The sequence below is a fragment of the Kryptolebias marmoratus genome, linkage group LG16, assembly GCF_001649575.2.
Source record: "Kryptolebias marmoratus isolate JLee-2015 linkage group LG16, ASM164957v2, whole genome shotgun sequence".
NCBI lineage: Eukaryota > Metazoa > Chordata > Actinopteri > Cyprinodontiformes > Rivulidae > Kryptolebias > Kryptolebias marmoratus.
In genome coordinates, this window is record NC_051445.1 from 19,577,544 (window position 1) to 19,602,414 (window position 24,871).

Below are 24,871 nucleotides of genomic sequence, written 5' to 3' on the forward strand. Positions count from 1 at the left end.
AAACATATCTTCTACTTGGCATACATAGTGTTTTATTTTACACTTTCTTCTAGGTGCTTCAGTTTTTAAACTCATCGTTAGCAAAACAAACTGCAGCTGTATCTGATCAGGAAAAAAGGCAGAAATAAATTAAAAAACTTAGAGCTTTCACTTTTGTTACTTTTAAAGATATAAGGATCAAATAAAAACAAAACACCAATGATAAATATTTCAGTGTTGACATTTAAATATAATGATTATTTTTCATCTTTTAGAGAGAGAGCAAACTTTAAAAAGGAATACTTACTGGAGAAGTCAATGGCAAAACCAGACTTGGTGATGTAAAAGTCCGTCTCAAACTGGATGGTGACGACGTTGAGGGTGGAATGGATTCCCTCAGGCAGCAGCGAACCACTGACCTCCTTCAAAGACATCTCGTTCTCAGGAGGCCCGTCCCACACCTTCAGAATGTCATGAGACGCCTCGGTGTCGAAGGCAAGGAACTGGAGACTGAAAATGGGGAATATGAAAGATTGTTGGCCCAGTATGTTTTACTTCACTAAATTTAGGTGGAATATTTACTCCTGTGCATGATAAGGGACTAAAATTCAATCAGATCAATCGTGCTATTACAGTTTATTCAATTATGTTTTGTTAAATTAATGTCTGCCTTCCCTTGAGCAATTTTGTTGTCAAAACACAGCAAGATATAAATGTTCATTTGAGTGCTGAAATTACAAAGAAAAGTGAGATCAACACAGAAAATTACCATAAATCACTGTCTCTATGCTTTTGGGTAATTCAGTTAAGTTTTGGTACCGCTCATAAATTTCTTCCAAATTTAAGAAATAGGTGTACGGGACTAGAGTCTTCTCTGCAGTCTCATCAAAAGATAGCCTGAAGCGGCTCTTCTGACAAAGAGTGTCAGTGAGGGTGACTGTTTACTTCGACCTTTACTCCAAAATGAGTTCTGTTTCACAGTAATACATGGAGCTCGCAACAGAAAGAAAAAAGAAAAGGCCTTTCATGTCCCAGGAACATTCCCCTGGGGGCTGTCAAAGTCCCTCTACCATTCATTGGTAATGGAGCTGTCGCAGGCCATTTTTCCCTGATGACATGGTATATTAAGTCCAGTCTTTAGTTACTTAACATCCCATGAAAACACTTTAGAATGTTTTTATCCTTTGAGGTGTGAACATGTTAATTGATCTTTAAGTTTATAAGAACCATTTACAGTTCAATTCTACATAAAAGGCTTTTTTAAATAAATCATAAAGTCTTTTTAGTTTTACCAAAGATAGTCACTGACTGTCTTGCTTTACCTTTATTTTTGTATGTATTTATGGATGTATGAATCTGAGGCTAGAGTTACCTGACAATGTTACCAGAGTTGACCTCAATAGTCCAGGTGCACCTCAGGTTATTATCGTAGGGGAAAGGATATCCCGGAGATAGGATCCGGCCTGTAGACTGACCCTTAAAACTGCCACCACATTCCGCTGTATGCACACACAAAAATTAGATTTTTTTAACATGTTAAAAATTGAAGCAACAAGACTGCAAGCTTCTGTGACTCACTCGAGGAAATTGAGAACAACTGCAAACGTTTCGAGACATTTTGGAGACTCCCTCACAAATGCAGTTCACCAACTAGTCACCAAAAGTTTAAGCTCGGTGAGATACTAAATATACTTTACTTGTATAGCCCCTTTATAGCCAACCAGGCTACTCCAAGCGCTTTACAACACAACCTATGCCCTTGTTTCCCCATCCACACATATTCATACAGCACTCTACTACATGTATACAAAGCTAACCTGAATTAATTATTCTATAGAGTTTAATCAGTGCTTTAGACCACATTCATAAACTGACTGAGAACACATTGGAGGCAATGAAGGGTTCAGTGTCTGGCCAAGAGACACTTCAACATGTGACTGCATACTGCCAGGAATTGAACCTCTAACTCTCCCATTGGAGGATGACCATTCTAATCACTGAGCATGTTACAAAGACATACTGTATGTCCTGGCAAGTCTGTGTGCATCTCACTGCATCTGTAAAAAAGTTAATTGCAATGACTTATTCCCTTGTTTTGTCTCTAATTACGCCTCCTAATGATTTCAAATATTATCAGTAAATCGATTGATCATTTGATCTTGTGCTGCTAGATAAACGCTGCTAAAATAGGAAAATGCCAATGTCCTGAGGAATATCTCATCATCAAGCCTACAGTATGTTGTCCTTTTTCTGGTTATCATCTTGCTTTCTAAATTACAGACTTGAGGGCACTTAATTAATAGGAAAATTGCATTAGATTGCTACAATTGTGAGCTATAATCAGTATCATAACAGAGGGCAGTTGTGAAAGTACTTGAGGGGAGCGAGGATGTGGCCTTCAAGAAATGGCAGAAATTTCCTTCTCACATTCAGCACACAGACAAAAGGACAAAAATGTTGACCATTTAGAAATCCAATGCTTTTTAAAAAGGCAGTTAATGAGCTAATTTAGGTCTTTTGTTCTTTATTGGTCATTGTTTTGGGCTGGACACAATGCCAAACCAAAGGCATGCTTCACTGAAAACAGGCAGTAAAAATGGTGGCATTTAAAGTGCAATTCCTCTCACGTTTGAAATTTGTAAATTATTTTTACCCTAATCCATCACTGGCAGACACCCAGCAACATATCCTGCTCCTCAACACCTTTTAGGCTCACGCTGCGTGCAGGTAATAGCTTTAACATTGCAGGCTCTTTGTATCAGCATGGCTGCGTTTCATGTACATGTATCCATAGGATATGAATACTCAAATAATTAGGCCCCTATTTCTAGAAAGATGCTGATTAATCAAATGTGGATTAAAATACTGAAACCACACAGTCTATGTTTGAAGCAGAGTCAAAGCAGCACATTGAAAGCTCGATAGCAATTGAGAGTTCTTCACTCTGGGGGTCCTAATGATTCTGCACAGTCAGTTCTGCATCAGCAACACAAAGAAAGATCAATGATTAGCAATAAAGCATCACTGTTGTTTATATTCTCTTACAAAATGACAAGCAGTGTGTGTTCTTTCAACACCAAGCAATTAAGTGGAAATCATGTTGGGATAAATTCTTTGGATTAACACCTAGCTGAGCACTGTTGACAGCACGCCTGTTCTGAATAATAAAATAAGACAAACAGTGGCAGAGAGATTGAGAGTAGTGGACCATGAGACACAATGAGATGGAGATTTTGGTCTGATATATTTGAGAAATGGGACAGGTGAAGACAGAGAAAGAGACAAAGGATTACCAATACACGACGGGAGGTTGTTGTCCCATGCTCTTCTCTCCCCAGTCATGCACTTGAGTAAGGCACTCCCGTGCAGAGTGTAACCTTGTTCGCAGCCGAACGTGATGGAACTTCCAGCAAAGTGACCCTGGTCGCTGATTTTGAAACCAAACTGCGGTACTCCTGGATCATCACAGTGAGATAGTTCAAAACCTGAACAAATAAAATGAAAAAAGAAAAAACACAAAAATAAATCATAAAAAAATATCACAAGCATAAATTAACAAAGAACTGCAAAACAGCATTTAGTGATGTCCATTAAAAAGCAGTTATTTTGTTTGCCAGTGCCACATTTCCATCCATTTGTATTGCAAAGAGGTATTGATTGAGCTTCGAGAATTAATTTCCGGTTGAGCACAGATGAAGGCTTACAGTCTTTTTATATGACTTGGCAGTAAATGATTCCTTTTGGACAGAGAGCACAATTAGACATTCACAATTAAATGTTCAATTGAGTGTGGACGTTTACTACAATTGAGAAACAACCCGACCAATTGGATCACTTTGGGATTACAGAACCCATTAAATAACAGCCACAAACAAGAGAACGATGCAATAACTCTTTCGTCTGAACACGACCATGGCCTTTATATGGGCTCTTCTCTTCCAGGTACAAAACATAAGTGTTCTGCTATGCAGCAACAGTGACTGCACATAAACCTAGCAGCGCTGATTTATGGGCTCTTCTCACAGCGAGGTCTGTGCCCGTGCTAGGTGTTATAGCGCTGTAGTATTACAAGTGTCATGCCCAATATAAATCCCCAGCAGTTAATGCTCACATTTAGAAAATTACCTCAGGCCTTTGGGTAAAAAAGTCATGAAAACATGATCAGATTGCATGTTCAGACAAGATTTAAGCAGGCCATATCCCACCTTCTCGTTGCCCTCTTTTGATTCATACATCAGTCAATCCTTTCAAAGTTTAAAAGAGCCATTCATTCTAAATGAAAAGACCAAATGAAGACAGCACAAAAGGTGTTAGCCTACATAATGCTTTTTACCTTGAGCACATCTCTGGGAGGAGGGGAAGAAAAAAAAAAAATCACAAAAGAAACCAATTACTGTCTGTGATTCCTAATAATAATTTGCTCTGTAACTCAACAGGGCAGTTTGTAATTAAGGCATTTTGACTCAACTAATTGCAGTTGTATTTAGAAACAGAAGGTAATTAGATAGTGTTGAGATGAGTGCATAGTACTGATTAATGTACATTTTTTATTTTTTCCTCAGATCTGACAGGATGACTATTGATAGTTTCAGTGACTGTATCTGGAACTTTTGATGTAGTTATTACAAACTGAAAACTGTGGGCATACTAAATGTAAATTAGAAAAAAGATGCTTTTACATTGTTCAAAAGTACTTAAAACAACCTTTTTTAAATGACTAGGTGTTGATTTTTATCCAAGTAAACCCTTTGAAAGAAAAAAATACTCCAAAAATTCAATTGCAGGTGAAACACAAAAACACTTTAAATTGGACAGCAAAATGCAGTCTCACCAGAGCATCTTCTTGTCACAGTAATAAATTAGAAATGGTTAGCAACAACACACAGTCAGCAAGCCAATTAGAGAGAAACTTAACTCTACCCATTCATTATTGGCCCACTTAGAACGATGACCAAAACTTTCAATGCAACACATGCAATCATGCATGCAGAAAAGATCACACACTGTAAACAGTGTATCCAAAAACACACATTTAACCCACCTTCACACAGACACACTCACACACATCTAAATAGTGATTTCAAACAGTCCCAACAATAATTCACTTGTTTTAACAAGGTACAGTTAGGCAGCCATGGACGCTAATTGCCGGAGTTGAGTGCAAAAGAAAAGAAGGAGCAGGAATTCACACAGAGAGAGAGAGAAGGACAGGAAAGACGGAAAGAAAATTGCTCATTTTCCTGCTGGAGAGGAGCAGAAACACCACGCTGTGCTTAATGGATTCCCTGACAGTGAGAGACACAGAGAGGCAGGGTGAGGGTCAATTAAAACCTTCTTTTAAACTCTGCTACTTGTAATGCCAGGCTCCTAAAATGAGGCTAAATTCACACATTTGGATAAGGTTTAGGAACCCTATCCCCAAGGGAAATAAAATGAAACTTACTCTGGTATATGAGGCGGAACCCCGCAGCCGTCGACTCTTGGTCCGAGTAGAATTCAAGCCACAAATAGTTGGAAGTGCTGGTAAGAGACAGGCCTTGCATCATAGTGCCTGTGTAAGTGCCAAGGAGTGGAGCTGTTCCATCCTTACCATCATACAGCTAAACAAAGACAAAAAAAAGTATGAGAGCTTTTCTGCTTAGACTAGAAAAATATTACAGCAGAAAAATATGCGGAAAATTAAAAAACAAAGACTGAATTGACTTGTTTTTTTTTTTCAAAAATAGTATCTTTTTTTGTTATTAGTTTATGTTTGACTTTCTTTAAATGAATTATTAGAAAGTTGTTTTTAAAAAGTGTTTCAACATACAGTTTGGACAATCAGGGAGGAATTCATATGAAAGGGTCAAGCTATCAGCTCACTGAAACAAATTAAAGTTATGAAATTTTATACAGATGATGGATGGTAGTATATAAACACTGGGAGGGGCAACAGGTGAGCTGATTGAGAATATGGAGCAGGTGGTGAAATTAGTAAACTTAAGCAACTGGGGGCAAGGTGGGTAAGTGTCTTGCCCAAGGACACATCGGCTGAGACAAAGATTAGATATCAAACTCATAATAAGCCTAAACATACCAGTTGTATAAATACATAAGGATAACAAAAACTTAATCTAAACCCAAAACAAAAACTCAAATCATGACAAAGCAGCTACAGCTCGCTTGCTCAAACTGCTACAAGTTAGTTTAGGTGGTGAAAATATTTTAGTAGCCCCTACTTATCTTTTGGGCTGATTACTGACAAACTAGGTTTGCTCTAACTGCTGCCGACTGCAGATAAGATACTGACTCTACATAATAAAGAACTGGTTTGTGATCCTTGTTTATGTGTAGTGTGATAACTGCTGGTAAAGAAAGCCGGTCACAACTCTACTGTCTGCGCTGCAAGAGTTGAGATGGACGTGTAGACACTAAAACCTTTGAGACTGGATAGTGTTTAGTTATTGTTTCTCAGGGTGAGGCCTGATATTTCATAATATTAATAACAATTAATTACAATTAGCTTTGAACACAATGTTAGCTCTTATGTACAAAACACGTTTAAATTGTACACAACTTCAGTTCATTTTAAAATCCAAAAATAATTTTAAAACCTTCAGCGTGCACAGCCTTATGGGTTTAATACTTGCGTTAGTAGACTAGATGTAGCAGAGTGCTGTATGAATGTGTGTGGATGGGTAAATGAAGGCAGATTGTGTTGTAAAGCACTTTGAGCAGCTTGGCTAGAAAGGTGCTAAATACATTTACCACTTACTTATTACCTTTTTAATCTTTAAATTGTTTTTTTTAATATTTTCACAGTTTCCACCCAATACAACTTGTGTGAATTATGTGAAAAACAACCCTTTTGATCAGATCTAATGACGTGTATTTTCAGCAATATATGTTATCTTTCCCAATTTATATTTGTAAAATGGCTTGGAAAAAAAAGACTTTGGGATCTGCTTTGAAATACTAGAAGCAATGTTTTGTTTTCTTTCAGACCAAACATGACTTTCTGCATTTGTGATGTTCACAAAAAAAGACTAAATACGAAGCATTGTGAGAATCCTAGAACAATAGGCAAGAATGCTGTTAGTTGGAGTATTAGACAAGACATCTGCATCCCAAAAGAGTGGATTCCAGCTGTGAAGTGAGGATTGCATAGCAATTTACGTCACATAGTTATTTACATCCCATCTGTGGTGCTTACCAAAACTGCTAAAATGTCCTCAAGCAAAGAGATAAATTCTTTTCTTCTGAAAGCAATGCTGCTGCAGTTTGTTGTTTGACCTCAGATTTTCATGTCAGAACAAAAATGTATTCTGGCTGGCGCTTCTCCATCAAATCCCTCCTTTAGAGTCCCATTTTTGTACATAATAAAACCCACTAAGATCCGATTCGCATACTTAAATATGAAATTACACACATTTATTCAGCTGTGACAGGCTCCCTGTCTGTTTGTTATCTACTTTGTTAGCAAAGAAAAGAAAACGGGATGATTTACCTTGAGAATGTCACCTTGGGCGAGCTGAAAGGTGCTGGCGGTGATGTTGATGCCTTTGCCCGTTTGGACCTGAATGCTGTACACACATTCGTGGCTGTTGTCATAGTTCATCGGGTAGTTTGGAGACAAAAGGACTCCCTCATTGTTGGAGACTGTGGATCCACACTCCGCTGCAGGAAAACAAACAAAATCAGTCAGACAAAATCAGTTCTACAACAATTTGCTCAGCAAATGGGATCAAATAAATATAGCGTAACTAGATCATTACCTAAAGAGATAAAGGTACAATTTAACTGCTTTCCTTGGATGAACAATTATTACTTTCCTGTCGTAAAAATCATTATCAACTGGCAGTGACGCATTAGGAGATGCCGAGTAGACTATTAAATGATCATTGTAAAAGCATTCACTGGCTTCTTTACAATACAAAAACAGAGGATTACTTTACAGAATGCACTATTCTGAGTAGACAGTGTTTTTATTTATCTGGCTTACAACCTTTAGGAGTTTTTGCTTAAAATAAGATCATATCTAATTCAAAACCTAATACAAAGTAATGCCTTTATGAGGAAAAGCCTTAAGATCTAGAGCCACCAGCTCAGACTAGTTAACCAACTTACTAAATAAGCCAGTCCGAATTACTCTTTAAGTGTCTAATAAAAGTTAATATCTGTGCCAAACACCGGTTTTATTCAACTCTGACTGATGTCTAAGAAATACAGAAACAAGAAAATAAAAACAGCTGACCACGTACCCACACACCTTGGCAGAGGGGCACTCCACATGCGGCGGCCGCCCCCCAAGCACACGATCTCCCTCGCCCCCTGCAGGCGATAGCCCGTGTTGCAGTAGAATGACAGCGAGTCACCGATGCCAAACCTGGAGCCCGTGTGCCAGCCAAACTGAGGCGTTCCAGGATCCTGACAGGGCTCGAGATTGTACTCTGCAAACACAATAACAAGAAGTAAACACGAGTACAAATCAGCTGCGACAAATACAAACACTGTCTTACAAATTTATGATACTGATACTCTATTTGTTAGTTAAACCTGATCCTAAATGAACCCTGCAAATCAGTTCTTGTTTCATGCTACAAAGACGACTACACATTCAAGCCACAGAAAGAAATATTGTAGCTCGTGAGGATTAACTATCTTGCTCAAGGACACTTCATCAGGTTGGGATACATGCCCAAAGCTTAAGATGTCTAAATGAAGGATGGGCTCTAAAAACTAGGCCACCCTCTGTGCAAATCTTTTCACACATGGATGGTGGTTGGTGGCTTTAAAATTTGAGAAGATGCAACTCAGGCTGGGACTGAAGAATAACATCTTAATGCCACCCGCATTTCTCTCAGAGTACCGGCCAGTATGCAGAACTATATAGGCCTATTGATTTGGGCCCAGCGGAGCATTATAGCGGCGGTAGAATGTGGCCTGAGAGCATCGGCAGCATCTGATCAAAGGTTTTAAAAGGTCAAAAAATGAATTCTAATCAGGGAAATCTATAGCTGCTAATTATAGAGCATGCAAGGACAAAAACTCACACAATCAGCAACTGTTTCATGAATATTCATGGCCTCATAAGTTATGCTTCACTTTAGCAAACAGCAGGCAAATATTTAGCAAAGAATGCTCACGAAACAGAGCCTCCCTCGTTTTCTTCCTGACTACATCTCTCCTTCTGTCGCACCGCCTCGCTCTCTTTCCGCCCTGACTATCAACTCTGCTCTCTCAGCGTCGCCATCTGTCTCACCTCCTCCCTATATCTCTGCGTAAAACATCTATTTCCACTTCTCTGTAATTATCCATTCCTTGGTCTCTGTATGGGGCCCATTTTTCAGTACACTGCAGTCTCCTCAGTCCTCAGGAAACTGGCCCACATGCTTTGATGAGTATTATTATCATGGTCAGACACCTACTACCTGTATGACCTCCCTGTGTAGTAATTATGCGCCTCGGAACAGTGAGCCCTGAGGCATGATTCAGCCCACTGACCGACAAAGGGAAAAAAAACCCTCGCATGTTACTTTATGCAAGCTTCAGACAGGCTTCGGGCTTTTGATCTCTTCACTGAAAAGAGACGGTCTCTTTCTTTTTTCTGTGTGCCTGTCACTGCCTTTCAATCTGGCATTTTACCTTTCCCCAACAACACCACCCACCACATTTTGAGCTCTCCTATTCCTCCCTTTTCTAGACAATTTATCTTCCATCCTTATTTCAAACATTTTGTGTCAAAACACCTACAATATCAGCTCCCCTCTCTCACCATTTCCCCTACAGACAGAGCCAACATATGCCTTCTTACCCGAGAAGGAGATGTTGAATCCCTGTAGAGATATGGAGAAGTCAGAAATGAAGCGTAGCTGGGCCTTGAAGTTCCCGTACAGGCCGGCGTTAACCGGCGAAGGCCTCTCCGAGCCAGTGAGTCGAGCCAGAGGCTGAGCGAAGCTGCCATTTTCTGTTATCAGGAGGTAGTCGTGATGATCCTCCAGGTGGAAGGAGTGAAAAGTGAACTGGACACCTTGAAAGAGAAAAAACAGAGTGCAGCGTTGGAGACATTTGGGAAAAAAACAAAAAATATATATTTACAGAGAGAATGAGCTCTAATGTATGTGTTCTACAAATATTTTCCCTGGTTTGTCTACAATGTATTTACACATTCATAAATTCCTACACTAATTTCAAATGTCATTATCTTGATTATGACCGCATTTATCTAAATGAATTTTTCATTTATCCACTAATACATTAGTGGATAAATGAAGGCAAGAAATACATGCACGTTGGGGCTGAAAAATAATTGTTTTAAAGTCATTATAGTAAAACACTTGTTTTTTTTTAAAAAAGGAGAGGGAACAAAAAACTGCACAAAAGTAGAAGTTCAATGAAATAAAAGGTTGGTTGTCAAAGTTGTTCCTTGTTTTAATGCAAGTGTCAGTTTATAGTTTGCATGATAAATGTTTTGGGGTGTTGTTATGCTTCTGTATTATGTTTTGTTGAGCCCATTGTTGCTTTTTGTTTTGCCGCTTTTGTTTTATGCCGATGTTTTGTAATAACTCACCTAATTCTCAGCATACAAGTTATGATAAATATTCTTAGAAACAAGAATAAGCCGCATTTGGACTACAGCAGCAAAAAAGAGAAACTTGTGGATTGTTTTTGACGATAGCATCAGAACCATAAATTAAGTGTACGTTTTCATATTCTGTGAGGATTTGCAAGGAAGTCTGTTGTAGTGCTGATTTAATTCATTACTCTATTTATTGCCTGCTGCAGACGAAGAAAGGGCAATAATGTCTGTGCAGTTGTGACGTCAACCTCAACGTCTTTTGAGTCTGAAGAGGAAATTCTGAGTTACAGAAAAATCACAACCACTGCTGTAGCGCCCGTTCTCTGGAGTTGTAGGTTTTGTGAACCCAGCTAACACAAAGAAAGCCTGTGTACGTTGAACCTGATTTGTTGCAGACCCCACTGATTTGTTTCGGTTAGTATTGCTTTCTGTGCTCTCAGTTTTAATTTCCTAAATATCAAAAACATCCAGTCTTTGTAATTAATTACCTCTTTCCATGTAAACACAGTTCCAGGTTGTTTTGTCAGATTATTGTCTTTGTTGTGTGTTTCTGTTCTTGCCAAAACAAACTTTGTGTTTTGTTTTTTGTTTTTGTAAAACACCCCGTCTCAGGAGTACTATAATTTCATGTAATAAAAAGGTATTATTTTTAATCATGAACCTTCCTCAATAGTTGTGCCAGCGTTCAAGTCCTCTTCACAAAGGCAAGACAAAAGGCTCTTTATCATTTGCACATTAGTATTAGTATTTCCTAGGCATCATTTTACTTTGTTAAAAAAGGAAATTTCAAATGATGATTAACTACTCTCACAAACCAAATCCTAGTTTATACCCAGTCTCACCAAAAAAGTCATCTAACTGCCATTCACTTTTACCTCCTGACTCTGATCAAATGAATAACAGAACAGTAAAACAAGAAGCAACAATCTTCTGCTGAGTTACACCACCTTCCATTCCTCCTTTACTTTGTGAGAATTTCTAAGAAAAGTGAAACACCGACATTGTGACAAAGTCATCACATAAGAAGGAAATGAGTGTGAAAAACAGTCATTGTGCAATTTTGAGCCTTTGTTTTGCATCGTGGCATTAATCATTCTGCTGAAAGATCAAGGTTGTTTCATATAACAAGAGGATAATACCCAAAAAAGCAAGCACAGATAAATGTAAAAACAATATAAAGAACAGTAAAATTTATTTTTACATTTTGTAGAAACAAATTAATTTTATTTGACACTGCAGCAGAAAATCAGTGTGCATGAAAGTAAAGTGATGTTTGTAACTGTGTGTTTGAGTTCTGACACACTGTTGCTCAGACTCAATAACAACATCCTGTTTCCCTCCATGATGGCCAACTGGCTGCTTTTCAGCACAATCAGTGCTGCCATGTCTATGCCATCTGTTGTATCTGTTCCAACACGACTGTGTGATGTCCTCCACAATGTTCAGCTCACTTGATAAAGAATGTCCCAAATGACCCTAAAATTAATAACAAATGAAATGATTGATAATTTCATTGGAGAGACTAAAGCTGATCAATTCATCAGGAGTCACCTCCGTGAGGTTCATCTTCATTATTAAAATACAACAAGGTACAAGATGCAGTTAATCAAGTTGATTTTGTTTTCCCCTGACAAGCCAAAGGTGTTAATAAAGCATGGAAATTAAAGTTTTGTGAACAGATTTATTATCCGTGTTCACATATAAAGTAAAAGTTTTAAATACTCACTTAAGTAGAAAAAGAATACACCTCATAGGAGGAGTTACTCAAGTTACAGGAAGTTGGGATCAACTTCCTGTAACATCAGCATAATGAATATAACATTCCTTGAAGAAATTTCATAATTTTAAAAAAGCATTTTGCATGATTTGTTGGTGCTAGGAGTATGTGTTGGGGATAGGCATGGGCCAGTATGAAATTTTGACGGTGTGATAACCTTGAGTAAAATACCACTGTTTTGTAGTGTATTAGAACAATGATATGACAACGTGATTGGATTTTATTTAAAACCGAAATTCAAAAACTGTATTATTCCTACTGATTATTATGTTGGTATAACAGTATAATAATCCATTCCATCCATTTGTTTTCTTTACCTGCTTTTCCATGTAGGGTTGCGGGGGAGCTGGTGCCTGCAGTCACTGTGCGAGAGGCGAGGTACACCCTGGACAGGTCCTAAGTCCATCACAGGAACACGTAGAGACAAACCACCCCACACTCTCACTCACCCCTAGGTATAATTTTAGATTCACCAATGAACCTAACATGCATGTTTTTGGTCTGTGGGAGTACCAGGAGAAAACCCCCAGATGCAGGGGGAGAACATGCAAACTCCACACAGAAAGACCTCAGGGTGGTAAGTGAACCCACAACTTTCTTACTGTGAGACAACAGCACTAACCATTGCACCTCAGTGTATTATAATATTACTTAATACAATATTTATTTATAGTTATTTTAATTTCAATGCACAAATATAAAGATATAACACAAGTGAACATGTTGACAGTCACACTGTTTAAAATCACTCAGCTTTTTCCTGCACAATATTTACTGTATATACATAAAATGATATTTATTATTAGAGCTAAGGCTATTTTTTTAATTTAATCACAAGTATTAGAAGAGTAAGATATTTTTTTTAAATTTAACACCGGAGTCATCAGGCAGTTTTAAAACTGTGATTTATTTTTTTTTTAAGATTGTAGAGGACATCATGGACATAATTCACTGTGAGCAGCTTATTTAATGACACTGTAGGCAGTTCCTCACAGAAGTATGTGCTGTTTGGCTCTATGTGGACTTGTGACCTGTCCTGGGTCTAACCTCCCTCTCGCACAGTGGCTGCTGAAGATAGGGCCCCAGCTTCCCGCAACCCACACAGGAAAAGAAAAACAGGTAAAGAAAATGGACGGATGATGGATGGATGGATGGATGGATGGTTACTAGGAAGATGAAGTTTCCCCTTTAAGAGACCATTTTACATTTGGCCGATTGATACGGTATGCTGTCTGCCATAAAAATGAGAGAAACAAGGTTCTTAAAGCGGCTTTCTTCCATTCTTATCAGCTGCACAAACAAGTGGCAAACTAAAGTATAACACCAGATCATTTTATTCAGCATTCTAAAGTTAATCTGCTTATTGCAGCATGAAGGAAAAAAATTGTGGTTTTGACATAGGCTTTTAATAACTGTGTTACCTTGAAACTGGTAACTGAATCATGATTAGTTGGAGAGGACTCTCAGCTACTACCATGTAAAATTTTAGATCTATATTTGTAAAATTCATTGAATTATAGCCATTTTTGTGCTTGCTAAGGTTGATTAGCTATGGCAGTTATCACAAACCAAGTTGACTCCAAAGATTAATCTGTTGTAGATGTACATACGTCCAACGATTACTTTCTAAGTTTCGTAAAATACCTGCAGTAGGAGGTTTGCAGGAGCGAAGCAACACCTACGGAGGGTAAATGTGAGATGAAATCTTATCGTTTAAATAAACACTGAAAAGAGTGAACAGTTTGGTGAAGTTATTACAAAGCACTCAGTTTTCTGAGTTATATGGAGAAAGATTAAGTGAAGTCAGTGGGTTTGCCACTAATTTACTGCCTTGACTCTCCTCATGGAAGACAGTGAGATATAGTGGGTAGAAGTGGAGAGTAACTGGATTAATTTTACATAGGAAAACAAAAGAGAAATGAGAAAAGGAGATTACCTCACTCTGAAAGCAGAAATAAAAGGAAAGCATGATTTAGTTTTAACTATTAAAATTGGCTTGTGATCCAACCATGAAAGATGATTCTTTAGCGGGGAGAAAAAAAAAAAACGTCTAGTTTTTAATGACAGGATCAACTGGGAATGTGCAACACAGCACACTTCAGTGGGCCCTGTGGAAAAAGTATAACAAGAACCACCACAGAAAAAATATGAGAATAATATAGTCAGGACGAAAAGATAAGCTTGGTGTGCTTTTCAAATGAATGCCTTGTGGAAATGGGCACTGATCATATATCATACAGTGAGTGCTTTGATATGAGAATTAAAACAAATAAAAATCAAAACCAATTTGTTATGACAACTGAGATGTAAGAACACACTCAGCAGATGGACCACCACATGTCAAAGCTCCTCAATAAAGTAAATACAAACATACAGTAAAAATGCAATACTCTCTTAACGTTGTAAAATTTTATCCTACAGGACTCAAAACGGCACCTTACTCTACATCATTTGTTAAAACATATTATGTGCAGTGATGCTCTTACTTTTATTTTTTTTGCTAATATAAAACATTTGAAAAAAACAAAACAAATGAATTTCATTGGTCTTTAGCTGTTTGAGACAAAAAAAAGTCTCACTAATGGCTAGTCTGAGCAGAACCAAGATCAAAACGGATTGCTGTGATCTTAAAACAACTTTAATCTAAAACAGACAAACAAACAGTGGTTCATGTAAATGCTATTTTATAATTTTGCTTTACATGGACATTCTAAAAGAAATATATTTCTCCAAGAAGTGGCTTCTGGCTGCACTAGAAGTGCTACAGCTAGCTGCTACTGGGGCTATTTAGTTTGCAGATGATCTTGGCCCAACTCAGACAATATATCCCACTTCAAAAGAATTGAACTATTCCTTTATTACCACACCTTTTTTCACAGAATTCCCATAACCATAAACGTTTATCGTTTAGACATTTAGAATGAAATGCTCTTATGGTCTTAGGTGACCTAGACCAGAACAAAAACATTGAAATACAATTTTTGATATACAATTATGTAAAAATGAGTGGTTTGAAAAAAAAGAGTGGTTTTCATACCTTTCCCATGGTTGACTTCAACAGTCCAGGTACAATTTAAAGAGTTTGGATACAGCTCTGGGTAGCCTGGTGACAGGATGATCCCAGATGGTCCTCTGATATCCCCACCACATGATGCTGAATAAAGCAGGAAGATAATGAATGATAAGTAATGCTAAAAAGAAAAAAGGAAAAACAAAAAAACTGAAAATGAACCAATAAATCCTTCACTTTAAGACAAAGGAGAGATCTGGATGAATAATGCATTTGAGGCATATCACATCCTCTCCTGATATTTTTATGAGCACCTGTACTTCTGCCAACATAATGTTTCCCCTTCTCCCCAAACCAGCCTCACTGCTTCACAGGACACCAAATCATTCATTAATTCAGTTATCCATCCAAATCTTCTTTTTTGTACTCTCTTGGTATTTTAAACAAAAAAAATGTCAGAAAATATTTTAAGCTCTTATATTTACCTATAATTCACAAATTAACAAGTATATTTAGCATCTGAATAAAACCATCACTTCAAATTTCTTTCGAATGGACGTCTTTTTTTATTCAGATTGGGTTCATGATCCAGCTGTGACTTCTCCATATGGAGCAGTTAAAGATGAGATGACAGGAAACGCTGTCAAAAGGAACAACGCTCCTGTCACCGCAGTAATATGACTCTCATGAGAAGTTGACTGTTAGCTTAATTTACTGCCAAAAAGCTCCTTATCTTATCAAAGGAAGTTAATGAGATAAATTCCCCCCCCCCCCCCCCATTGGCTGCTGACGAGCACTAGGAGGGTGAATTCCAGGATCTGCCTGAAGGTTAAGTGGTGTAATTGGATATTTTTTGAACCTGCAAACGTTTTCTCAAGCCGTTTTTTGAGTTTTAACTAAAAGGTCATTTCACATTAAGGCCAATCCTTGTCAAATATAGCATCTATGAAATGTGACAAGGTTTGTATTTTTCTCTCCTTGCTTCTGTTGAAGTGGTCCTTTCTAGGCTTGGGTACTTTATAAACAGCTATCTGCAGTAAATGCATGGACATGTTATCAAAGTAATGAACGTCAGCTGATGTTTTGGAGGATGGGAAGCCTCGGGCTTCACAGATGCACCCCCCACCCATCCTCACCCCCCTCTTATCCTCTTTCCTTCCACCCCTGGGCCTTCCAGCGAGCACAACACATCCAGGCCTGAATCTTTACCCACCAACAAAAATTATATCAAATATTTTATTAATGAGGCAAAATTACATAAAGCCATTAAAAGTTGATGAGCATGCTTGGCAAATGATTACTTCAGAAGCTCCACAGGCAGAGAGCCGAGGTAATTGGCAGAACACTGGCATACACCTAGGCAAGAAAACAATCCAAAAAATAAAACGAATGCATCATATGCATGATAAAGTTCTCCAGTGCTTAGTCTGGTGGGGTTTTTAGTTGCTTTGTTAAAATCCACTAGTCTACGACAAAATTAAAAACTAGCAATCCTTAAAGAAATCCATACTGCCTGATGCACAGCATGCCAGAGTTTTAAACAAAGATCTCTCACGCAAGCTCTAAGTGCTCAGAATTGTGATGACTCTAAATTGCTCGCACACCAAACGTTTAGCTCAATATCTGTAACACTGACAGTTAGACTAATTTTTGTGTTTGCTAAGGTCAATTAGCTGTGGCGACCATCTCGAAACAAGTTGACTCCAGAAGGAAATCCATTGTGGATGTACATCCAATGATTACTTTCTATGAGTTTTATTAAAATCCAATCAGTGGTTTATGAGATAATTTGCAAACAAACACAGAAACACAGGCAATAACAGGATTGCTGCCTTTCATGGCTGTTGGCAAATAAAAACAATTTATGATTTGCACCTTAATTACCACAACTGTCCTTTAGAGTGTTTTTAAAAAAAGCACAGATAGTGTAAACATAACCCTGAGAATGACATGAAGTAAAATTCCCAAAATATGCTTTAAAGTAAAACCTAAAATGTCCACTCAGTACATGAGTTTAAAACTAAGCAAGTTTTCCCTCATAATCTAGCTGTAGTTGCCCGATAAAGCACATTGAATAAAAGTACTGGCACATATCTATTTGTTTTGTCAAACATGCTGAGGGCTAACCATAAAGCTTCCCAGAAGTATTTGTGGCTAAGACTTCATATATAAAAAATGCAGTTGTGTATTTCAATAATGAGACAGGTCCCTGTGCGGGTATGCAACATTTTATGTGTTCATACCATCACAAGTAGGCAGGGAATGACTCCAGAAGTGGTTCTTTTCACAAACCAGTGGCTCCTCGTGGCTCAGTCTGTACCCTGGGTCACACTGGAAGGACACCGTGGAGCCAATGGACAGGTCATGGTTCAACCGCACACCGTTCACTGGGATACCAGGGTCCATGCAGGAATATGTGTCCAATGTGACCACTAGAGGAAACAAACAATATTATTAAAATAAGCTGATGCAGCTGTCTAAAATTACTCTATATTAAGTTTATTATTACAGTTTTTGAAGCAACTGTGTCCAAAAATATTTAGTGGCAATGACTAGGCTTCTTGCTTGATTGTTTCTGAGCTGTGCTTGTAGTAAAGCACAGCTAGGAAAATACTGTATTTTTTGCTAATGTGTAGAATAATAGTTTGCTATTTTATAAAACATATCTTTTGAAATAAATCATGCAGTCATGCAGCTTTCATTAGACATCAACCATCAGTTCTATTCTAAAAATCATAAAAGCTTCATTTAAAACACAACTAACAGAATCTTTGATGTGACAATTACCTCAGCAAAAGGTCTCACACAATTTAAAAAGCTACATTTCAAGGGTCACTGATCCATTTTGACTTAAAAAAAAACCTTGCCATCATTTTCACGAAACAGAAAATACACAAACGCATTAAAAATACGTTTCAAAGAACAATGACAAAAGCTGTTACAACACATACTAGTTCTGACTACTTCATTAGAGCTGTTGCCTTTTTTGGTTTTGAAAAAACTAAACACATCTGATAAATTAGTAACAAGCCAACTGAACTGAAACAGGGTCAAAGGTTGATGCTATAGGTTCTGTTGAGGACTACAGCGCTGCTGGTTCATAAAAAAAAATAAATTGAGGCTTTGAACTTGTAGAAACTGTACAACACACACCTCCTCCTCTCCATTTAAAGGAGTTCAACCACAACTTTGGATTTTCATAAACAGTATTTCTGGTTTAAATTTCAGCTGGAAGGAGATGGCCCCGTTTTTCCCTGTGATTTCCAGGGCTGCCATTTGGATATTTCCCAAGTAGGTTTGCCTTTGATGCAACTAAAAATATGCTGATTTGAGGCAACAGTTGTGCAAGCAGTTGTCAGGTCAGGAGTGGGTAGATTATTTTAAGCAATTTCAGGACTTTTATTTTTAGATCAAGCCTTTGCCATTTGCAGGCAATTCAGGATGAAAACATTTATAAAATTACTGAGAAAAACAAACATTAATCCAGAGCTAATATTAACAGGGAGTTTATCTTTCTAACATCTTCTGGTTGTTGTCCAGAGTTGTAAAGGGTTCAAGTGATTGACCCAATTAAAGCATTTTGATATGTTGGTAATAGGATTCTGTTCATTATGTGTAAACACAGTGACTGAGCCCACCTTGAGGTGTATTTAAAGTTGCAGCTAACATATGTAAAATTACACCAGCCACGAAGTCCTATTGCATTGGATTTCATCATGTTAAATAAATATGGGATGATCAGAAAAGTTTATTCTGAAATATATTTTCTTATCCCTTAAGGAAAGGTTACTCTACAAGGCCTGTAGACAGTATTTATAGGGATCTAGCATGATACTGGTGTTAAAATTACAGACATGAATAAACAATCCCAGCAGATTAAATATTCCTTTATGATAAAAGCAAGCTTCTTTTGCACTTTTAACCTCCAGTAAAAAAAAGAAGACCTTAAGCACTACATTTTAATAAGAGACTTCTAAGTTTTGCTTCTTGCGTCTAAGAAGATCAGTGCTGGTCCGGGCCTCTACAGTGCAGAAAGCTTGACTGCCATTCATCTCCAAACCAAAAGTCCTTCAGATTTGTTACTCTATAATGTTTACTTCATATTTTGTTCTAAAATTTATTTGAGAATATTTGTTTGTACAGCTGACCAATTTAAAGTTTCCCACACACAAGGAGAGTGATGCAGTTTCACCCCGCCTCAGTTTATTTACTGAATAATTCACTCATATTTTCTATTAATACAGCCAATTTTACAAATGAAGTTGGCTATGCTTCCCCAAAGTATTTCAGCAATTAGATACATCCTAAATGGCAACGGAAAAAGCTAATATGATCTTACTGTTATTGCTTTTCGATAGCCTCATCAACAAAAGAGAAATGCACTTGAGAGCAAAACATAATAAGACAAGGGTACTTGTGGCCTGCTTTCAGTCAATAATACAGACATAATAGCAAACTCTGTCTTATGAATCAAATCAGAGTGACACAAGTAATGGTGCTAGTGCAAACTATTGTGAAAATAGATCACATTATGTCCAGAATCTTTTTCAGTTAGATTTTTCAAAGGCTACCATTCCAAAAGGAACTATACAAACTTGCCTCAAATGATGCACCTTTGGGAGCTGATGGGGTTATTTAATAACACAGATTTTACAGGAAGTTTAGACACTTCAATTCAATGTTGTCCTGCAAGTGTGAGTACTTGCACTTGGGGTTACTGCTGAAACAGAGCGGTGGTAACAAAATGCATTGAAACACTGAAGGAGTTTGGATTTAGAGCTCCAGACATAAATCAGATCAGATTAAATCTCTCCCCCACCCCCTCGCCTTTTGACAAAAACACACAAATAAAATAAACGTATTCCTATTTAGTTTCAGCTTTTCTTTTTGATAACATATAATTAGTACAAGTGTAGGGTTTTCCAACCCTGGCAGTGTCAGGCAAGCAGGTTAATTAGTATTGACTGTTGCAGAGCTCCTGTTAGAGCTCAGAGTCACCAAATGATGTCAACTCCTTTACTTGATGGCAAAGGGAGGGGGGCATAAACATGGTTCCACTGCTGCACAGATACACAGCAGCACTTTCTGAAGTTAAAGCACCCAAAGAGGGAACATGAAAATTGCTTCAATTAGGCAGAAAAACCCACATGGATAAATGCAGCAACTTGAAGTCATGACTAACATACTGCCTCTCTAATTAATCCCCCACCTTGCAGCTATGATAGCTTTGGCAAGACTGGCAGTATAAAGTGCACAACATGTCAAGCTACATTAAGTTGTCATCTGTATTTGAAAAAAGCTAAAAGAGAAAACTTAACCAGCGAAATAGTCTAAATGTGGACAATAAAAGATATTCCTGACTTCTGTGTAGGCATCTGTCTTTGTAATGAATCAATTCATAAACAACACATTGTAGACAAAGCACTCAACATAAGTCTCGAGCAATTAAGCTATGCAAACGGTGTAAACAGTAACTATATAGATTTACAGTTCATGAAGTCCCAAATGGGAAAAATTAGGAAGGTACTTTTCAGTAAGCTACCGACAGCATTCCTTTGTTAAGAAAAAGATTTGCTTTTATTTCACCAAGGAGCCACTTCTTGATAGCTCACATAAAAGTAGCTTTAAACTGCCGTTACTGATAACACTTGAAACGTTTTTAACAGCAGATAACACAAAAATTCACAGCAGTGTTGACCTTGGTGTGTCTCCCTTCTTAAAATAAGCAGTATTTGAAACTAAAACGACTCATAAATTGCTATTCCAATAGCTAAAGTGAATAGATTTGTAAAACCAAAAAAAATGTTTTGAAATTAGTTTTTATGTTAACACTATGGGCCAATTTCAGGGCAGACATTCTGCCTTGAAACAGTAGGGAGAGCACAGGTGTATGAACGAGGGCTGCAATACAGGAAGTTCAGCTTGTAAACATTTTACAGAACAACCAGAATGTGCAGTTGCAGAAATACACCTTACTCTTTCAAGTCAAACTGTCTACTGTGAAACAGGCCTTTTGCTGCAGTGATGTAATGCATCCTCAGGTTTAGTTTTGCTACATATTTTCAAAAGAAATTTAAAAAGCCAACATTTTTGTTAATTTGGATTTTTTAAAAATATTTTAGATTCAAAAATTATTCAAAAAAAGTTAATTCCTAATTAAATTGCTTACATCCTATAAAGTATTTGATGAATTACAACAAACTATGAATCATTTCTCTCTTAAGAATGTTTGTGTGTCATTCCAGCATTGATGAATTAGTATCAGAACATTTTTTAGATGACGACAGCAGCACATTCCCACCTTCATAGAAGATCTTGAAGCCGCTGTTTGACCGACTGTTATCAGTGGTGAACAGCAGATACAGAAAGTTGCTGCTGCTGAACAGGAACTGAGGGACCTGAGTTCCATTAAATGAGCCAATAAGAGGTGAGAGCAGGTTTGGGCCGTCGTGCACTTCCAGGAAGTCATAACTGAGCTCTGTTTGAAACCTTAAGAGGGGGGGGAAAAAAGAAAAGATGAACTGCAGATTCAGAAGTATTATTTGTATTCAGAACACGAAGCTCTAGTTTGGTAGAGAAAACATTAATTTTGTGAAGAAAGATGAGAAGACATAACTTGCACAGCAATCATGCTAATTATTGCAGAAGCATAAGATCAATGAATGTCTTGGAAATATGACATGATATGAATCTGTGGCCAGCCTTTGGTCTCGTACATCAAACAACTGCCATTAGCGCAGAGTTTCAACAAAACTAATCAATACTATTGAAATTTAAAAAAAATCACTTCAGACAACTTCAAATAGCAAACTGAGCTGTGGTACGTCATTAATACAAGAGAGTGTGTGCATTTCCTTTTTATAAAGTGTTGATTAAGTAGGTATAGGACAACTTGAGCTCATTTTAAATTTGGGAAGATAAACATGCGTTCATTTCACATTAATCACCAAAACAACGAAGCACTGAAAAATGCTTATATCAATAACAAAAATGATAAACATGCAATGATCACAGGAAGTTTGCAACACATCTAATGGGTAGACTTTGGATTGACTTTTCTGAAATTCTGAGGTTTACATAAAAAAAACGGTAAACTGTTTGTGTTTGTGTCCATGTACAGTACGTGTATACGGGCATGAGTATTTACTTCTGTGAAGGTCTGTGTCTGTGTGTTTTCCTAAAGTACTCTGTGTGCGATCAGCTTCCGTGCATCTTTGTGGGAGTGTGTCTTTGTTTTCACGGCTGAGTTGTTTCAGTAGTGTCATACAGACCTGTCAAAGCTAATCTTGATGGAGCGTCCCAGCTCAGCCTCAATGACCCACTCACAACTCAGGGAGTCTTTGTAGTAGCCTGGCCACCCCGGGGAGAGGATGACACCAGACGGCCCTGAGTAGTGCCCCCCACAAGGAGCTGGAAGAGAAGAGAAGATAGATTTTTTTTTTTTGTAAATGGTGGAGAACATTGAGAGGTAAGAAGAAAAGAAAGAAAAGAAATAACTGCTTTTCAAGATAATAGAGGAGTTTTGTACCCACATGAAAAAAAAATTAGAGAAAAGAGTGAAGGAAGAGTGCAGGAGGGGTGACCATAGTACTACAGTTACACAGATGAATAAAATTTAATGCTTTGTCTTGGCGGAATGCATGCTCTAACCCCATCTAATCCTTCTTGTTATCCTAATTAAACTGTTGATTTATCTTTTCCCACATTTGCACAAATATTAGCCATTCCATTTCAGTACCTTCACATTTGGGAATGAGTCCGCTCCACATCACCTTCCCCTCCTCTAGATGGCATGTGATGGTGTCGGCTCCCTGCGTCTTGATGAAGCCCTCCTCACAAACCACAGAGATGGAGCTGCCCAGCTGGAAACTGTCCCCAAAGCGCCGACCATTCAAAGGTATGCCAGGGTCAGGGCACTCATTATGCCCAAAAGCTTGCGACAAAAAGAGAGAGAAGCAAGATCTAATGTCAAACACAATGAAAAAAAATGGGGTTTGTGAACAGAGATGCATAAGAGAGCTGTCCCTGAAGGCAAGGGAAAAGAACTGAAGTTGCCAATATCATCTTAAGAACAGTTTTTAGAGCTTGCTGTGGGCAGACCAAACAAATTAAAATAAAAAATAAACAACAATGGCTCTGTCGTATAAACCCTTTATGTACTGGTCCAAGCAGTTGTTTGTTTATTAAGACAATCACTGAAGCATTGTACTTTTATACCTAAAGTAGTGTGTCCAAATCAATTTGTTCAGTGCGTACCTATGCTAGCATGCCTATTATTACTCAGCAGTAATCCAACAATGTCATATTCACTTCAGCTGCGAAATCATTTTCGGTTCACTGTGTTCATGTTTTTTAATAGCCAGAAAAAAACAAACAAAACATATAATTTTAGCTATTCACAAAAAGATCTTTTTCACCTAATTCCAGTTCTCATCAAAGAGATAGCTCAGGCCTTTTTAAGTAGGGCTCAGTTGAAAGGTTAAGAACAATAATATCTTAACTGCTGCAGATAGCTCTGTGAACAACCTCAGTTTAGAGACAGAGTTTAATTCTGACCGGACTGATGAGCTCACGGCTACTCTGAAAGGAGCCAAGACCAAAGTGGATTGCTGCAACTTCAACAACTCAAAAGATGTCCTTCTGGTTCATGCAAGCACTTTTTTATAAACCTTCACATCGGCATCCATTTTGCGTTACACTGTTATTTCGACACAAATCTCATGACACATTGGCCAGATATGCTAAAGCTGGCTGCTGCTGATATTTCCACATGCAAATCATAATAAAATTCTTTGTAAATAACTATGCAATACAAAATTGACAGGTAAAGGTTAAAAAATAGTGTTGACATAAAACACTATGAATTTTGTCAGACAGGAGTAGTTTTAAGATGGCAGTAATCAACTTTAATTATCACATTACATTTTGAATATTGGTCTAAAACCTAGACATTCAGCTGTTATTTGAAAATTTGAACAAACTGAAGAAAGACTTCAGAAATTGAAACTGTTTAACATGTGAAGCCCTCTTTTGGCAGCTCCAAATACTTGGACAAAAAAGCAACGACTCAGTGTTTTATGGATAGACACGGTTTAGACCTACATTAATTCTTAATCAGTTGGGCAGGTAAAGGTCTCAAGTTGCATTTGCATTTCAAAGCTGATGAAATTAACCCAAATTTGTTGTCGAGGCCAAACCAACTCTTAGTCTATTCTTAGAGGGAAGAAAAGAACACCCTGGTGAGGTTGGCAACATAAAGAAAAACCTGGGTGTCTATGAAAGACAACAGGATCTGCTACAAGAGAAAAAAGCCCTTCACAACACCCAGCCAAAAGCAGAATACGCTCCAGGGGGTAGTCATATATCATTATTCAAGTCTTCTATAAAAAGGAAACTTCACAAGAAAAAACAAAGCAAATTCATCACAAGATGCAAACTATTCATGAGCCCTGTGTCTTAAGAAAGGCTGGATAAGGCTTTGCCGAAAAAACACCTTAAAAAGCTGAATCTGTTTTGGAAAAGAATTCCTTGAACAGATGAAACTAAG

At 37.7% G+C, this 24,871-nt stretch overlaps 1 protein-coding gene across 3 annotated transcripts in view; it reads right to left on the minus strand.

The window, feature by feature from the left end:
* The window catches only part of LOC108232275 (CUB and sushi domain-containing protein 3), a 291,392-nt gene that overhangs the window by 174,798 nt on the left and 91,723 nt on the right, over positions 1–24,871 (minus strand). For all 3 annotated transcript variants that reach the window (XM_017409915.3, XM_017409916.3, XM_017409917.3), the window contains exons 15-26: positions 23,063–23,257; positions 22,596–22,734; positions 21,626–21,813; positions 17,568–17,756; positions 15,352–15,468; positions 9,773–9,988; positions 8,220–8,408; positions 7,466–7,635; positions 5,423–5,579; positions 3,273–3,464; positions 1,352–1,478; positions 287–489 (exon numbers count right to left, since the gene is read on the minus strand). In XM_017409915.3, coding sequence (XP_017265404.1) covers positions 287–489; positions 1,352–1,478; positions 3,273–3,464; positions 5,423–5,579; positions 7,466–7,635; positions 8,220–8,408; positions 9,773–9,988; positions 15,352–15,468; positions 17,568–17,756; positions 21,626–21,813; positions 22,596–22,734; positions 23,063–23,257 — 2,082 coding nt within the window. The remainder of the gene's footprint in view (positions 1–286; positions 490–1,351; positions 1,479–3,272; positions 3,465–5,422; positions 5,580–7,465; positions 7,636–8,219; positions 8,409–9,772; positions 9,989–15,351; positions 15,469–17,567; positions 17,757–21,625; positions 21,814–22,595; positions 22,735–23,062; positions 23,258–24,871) is intronic.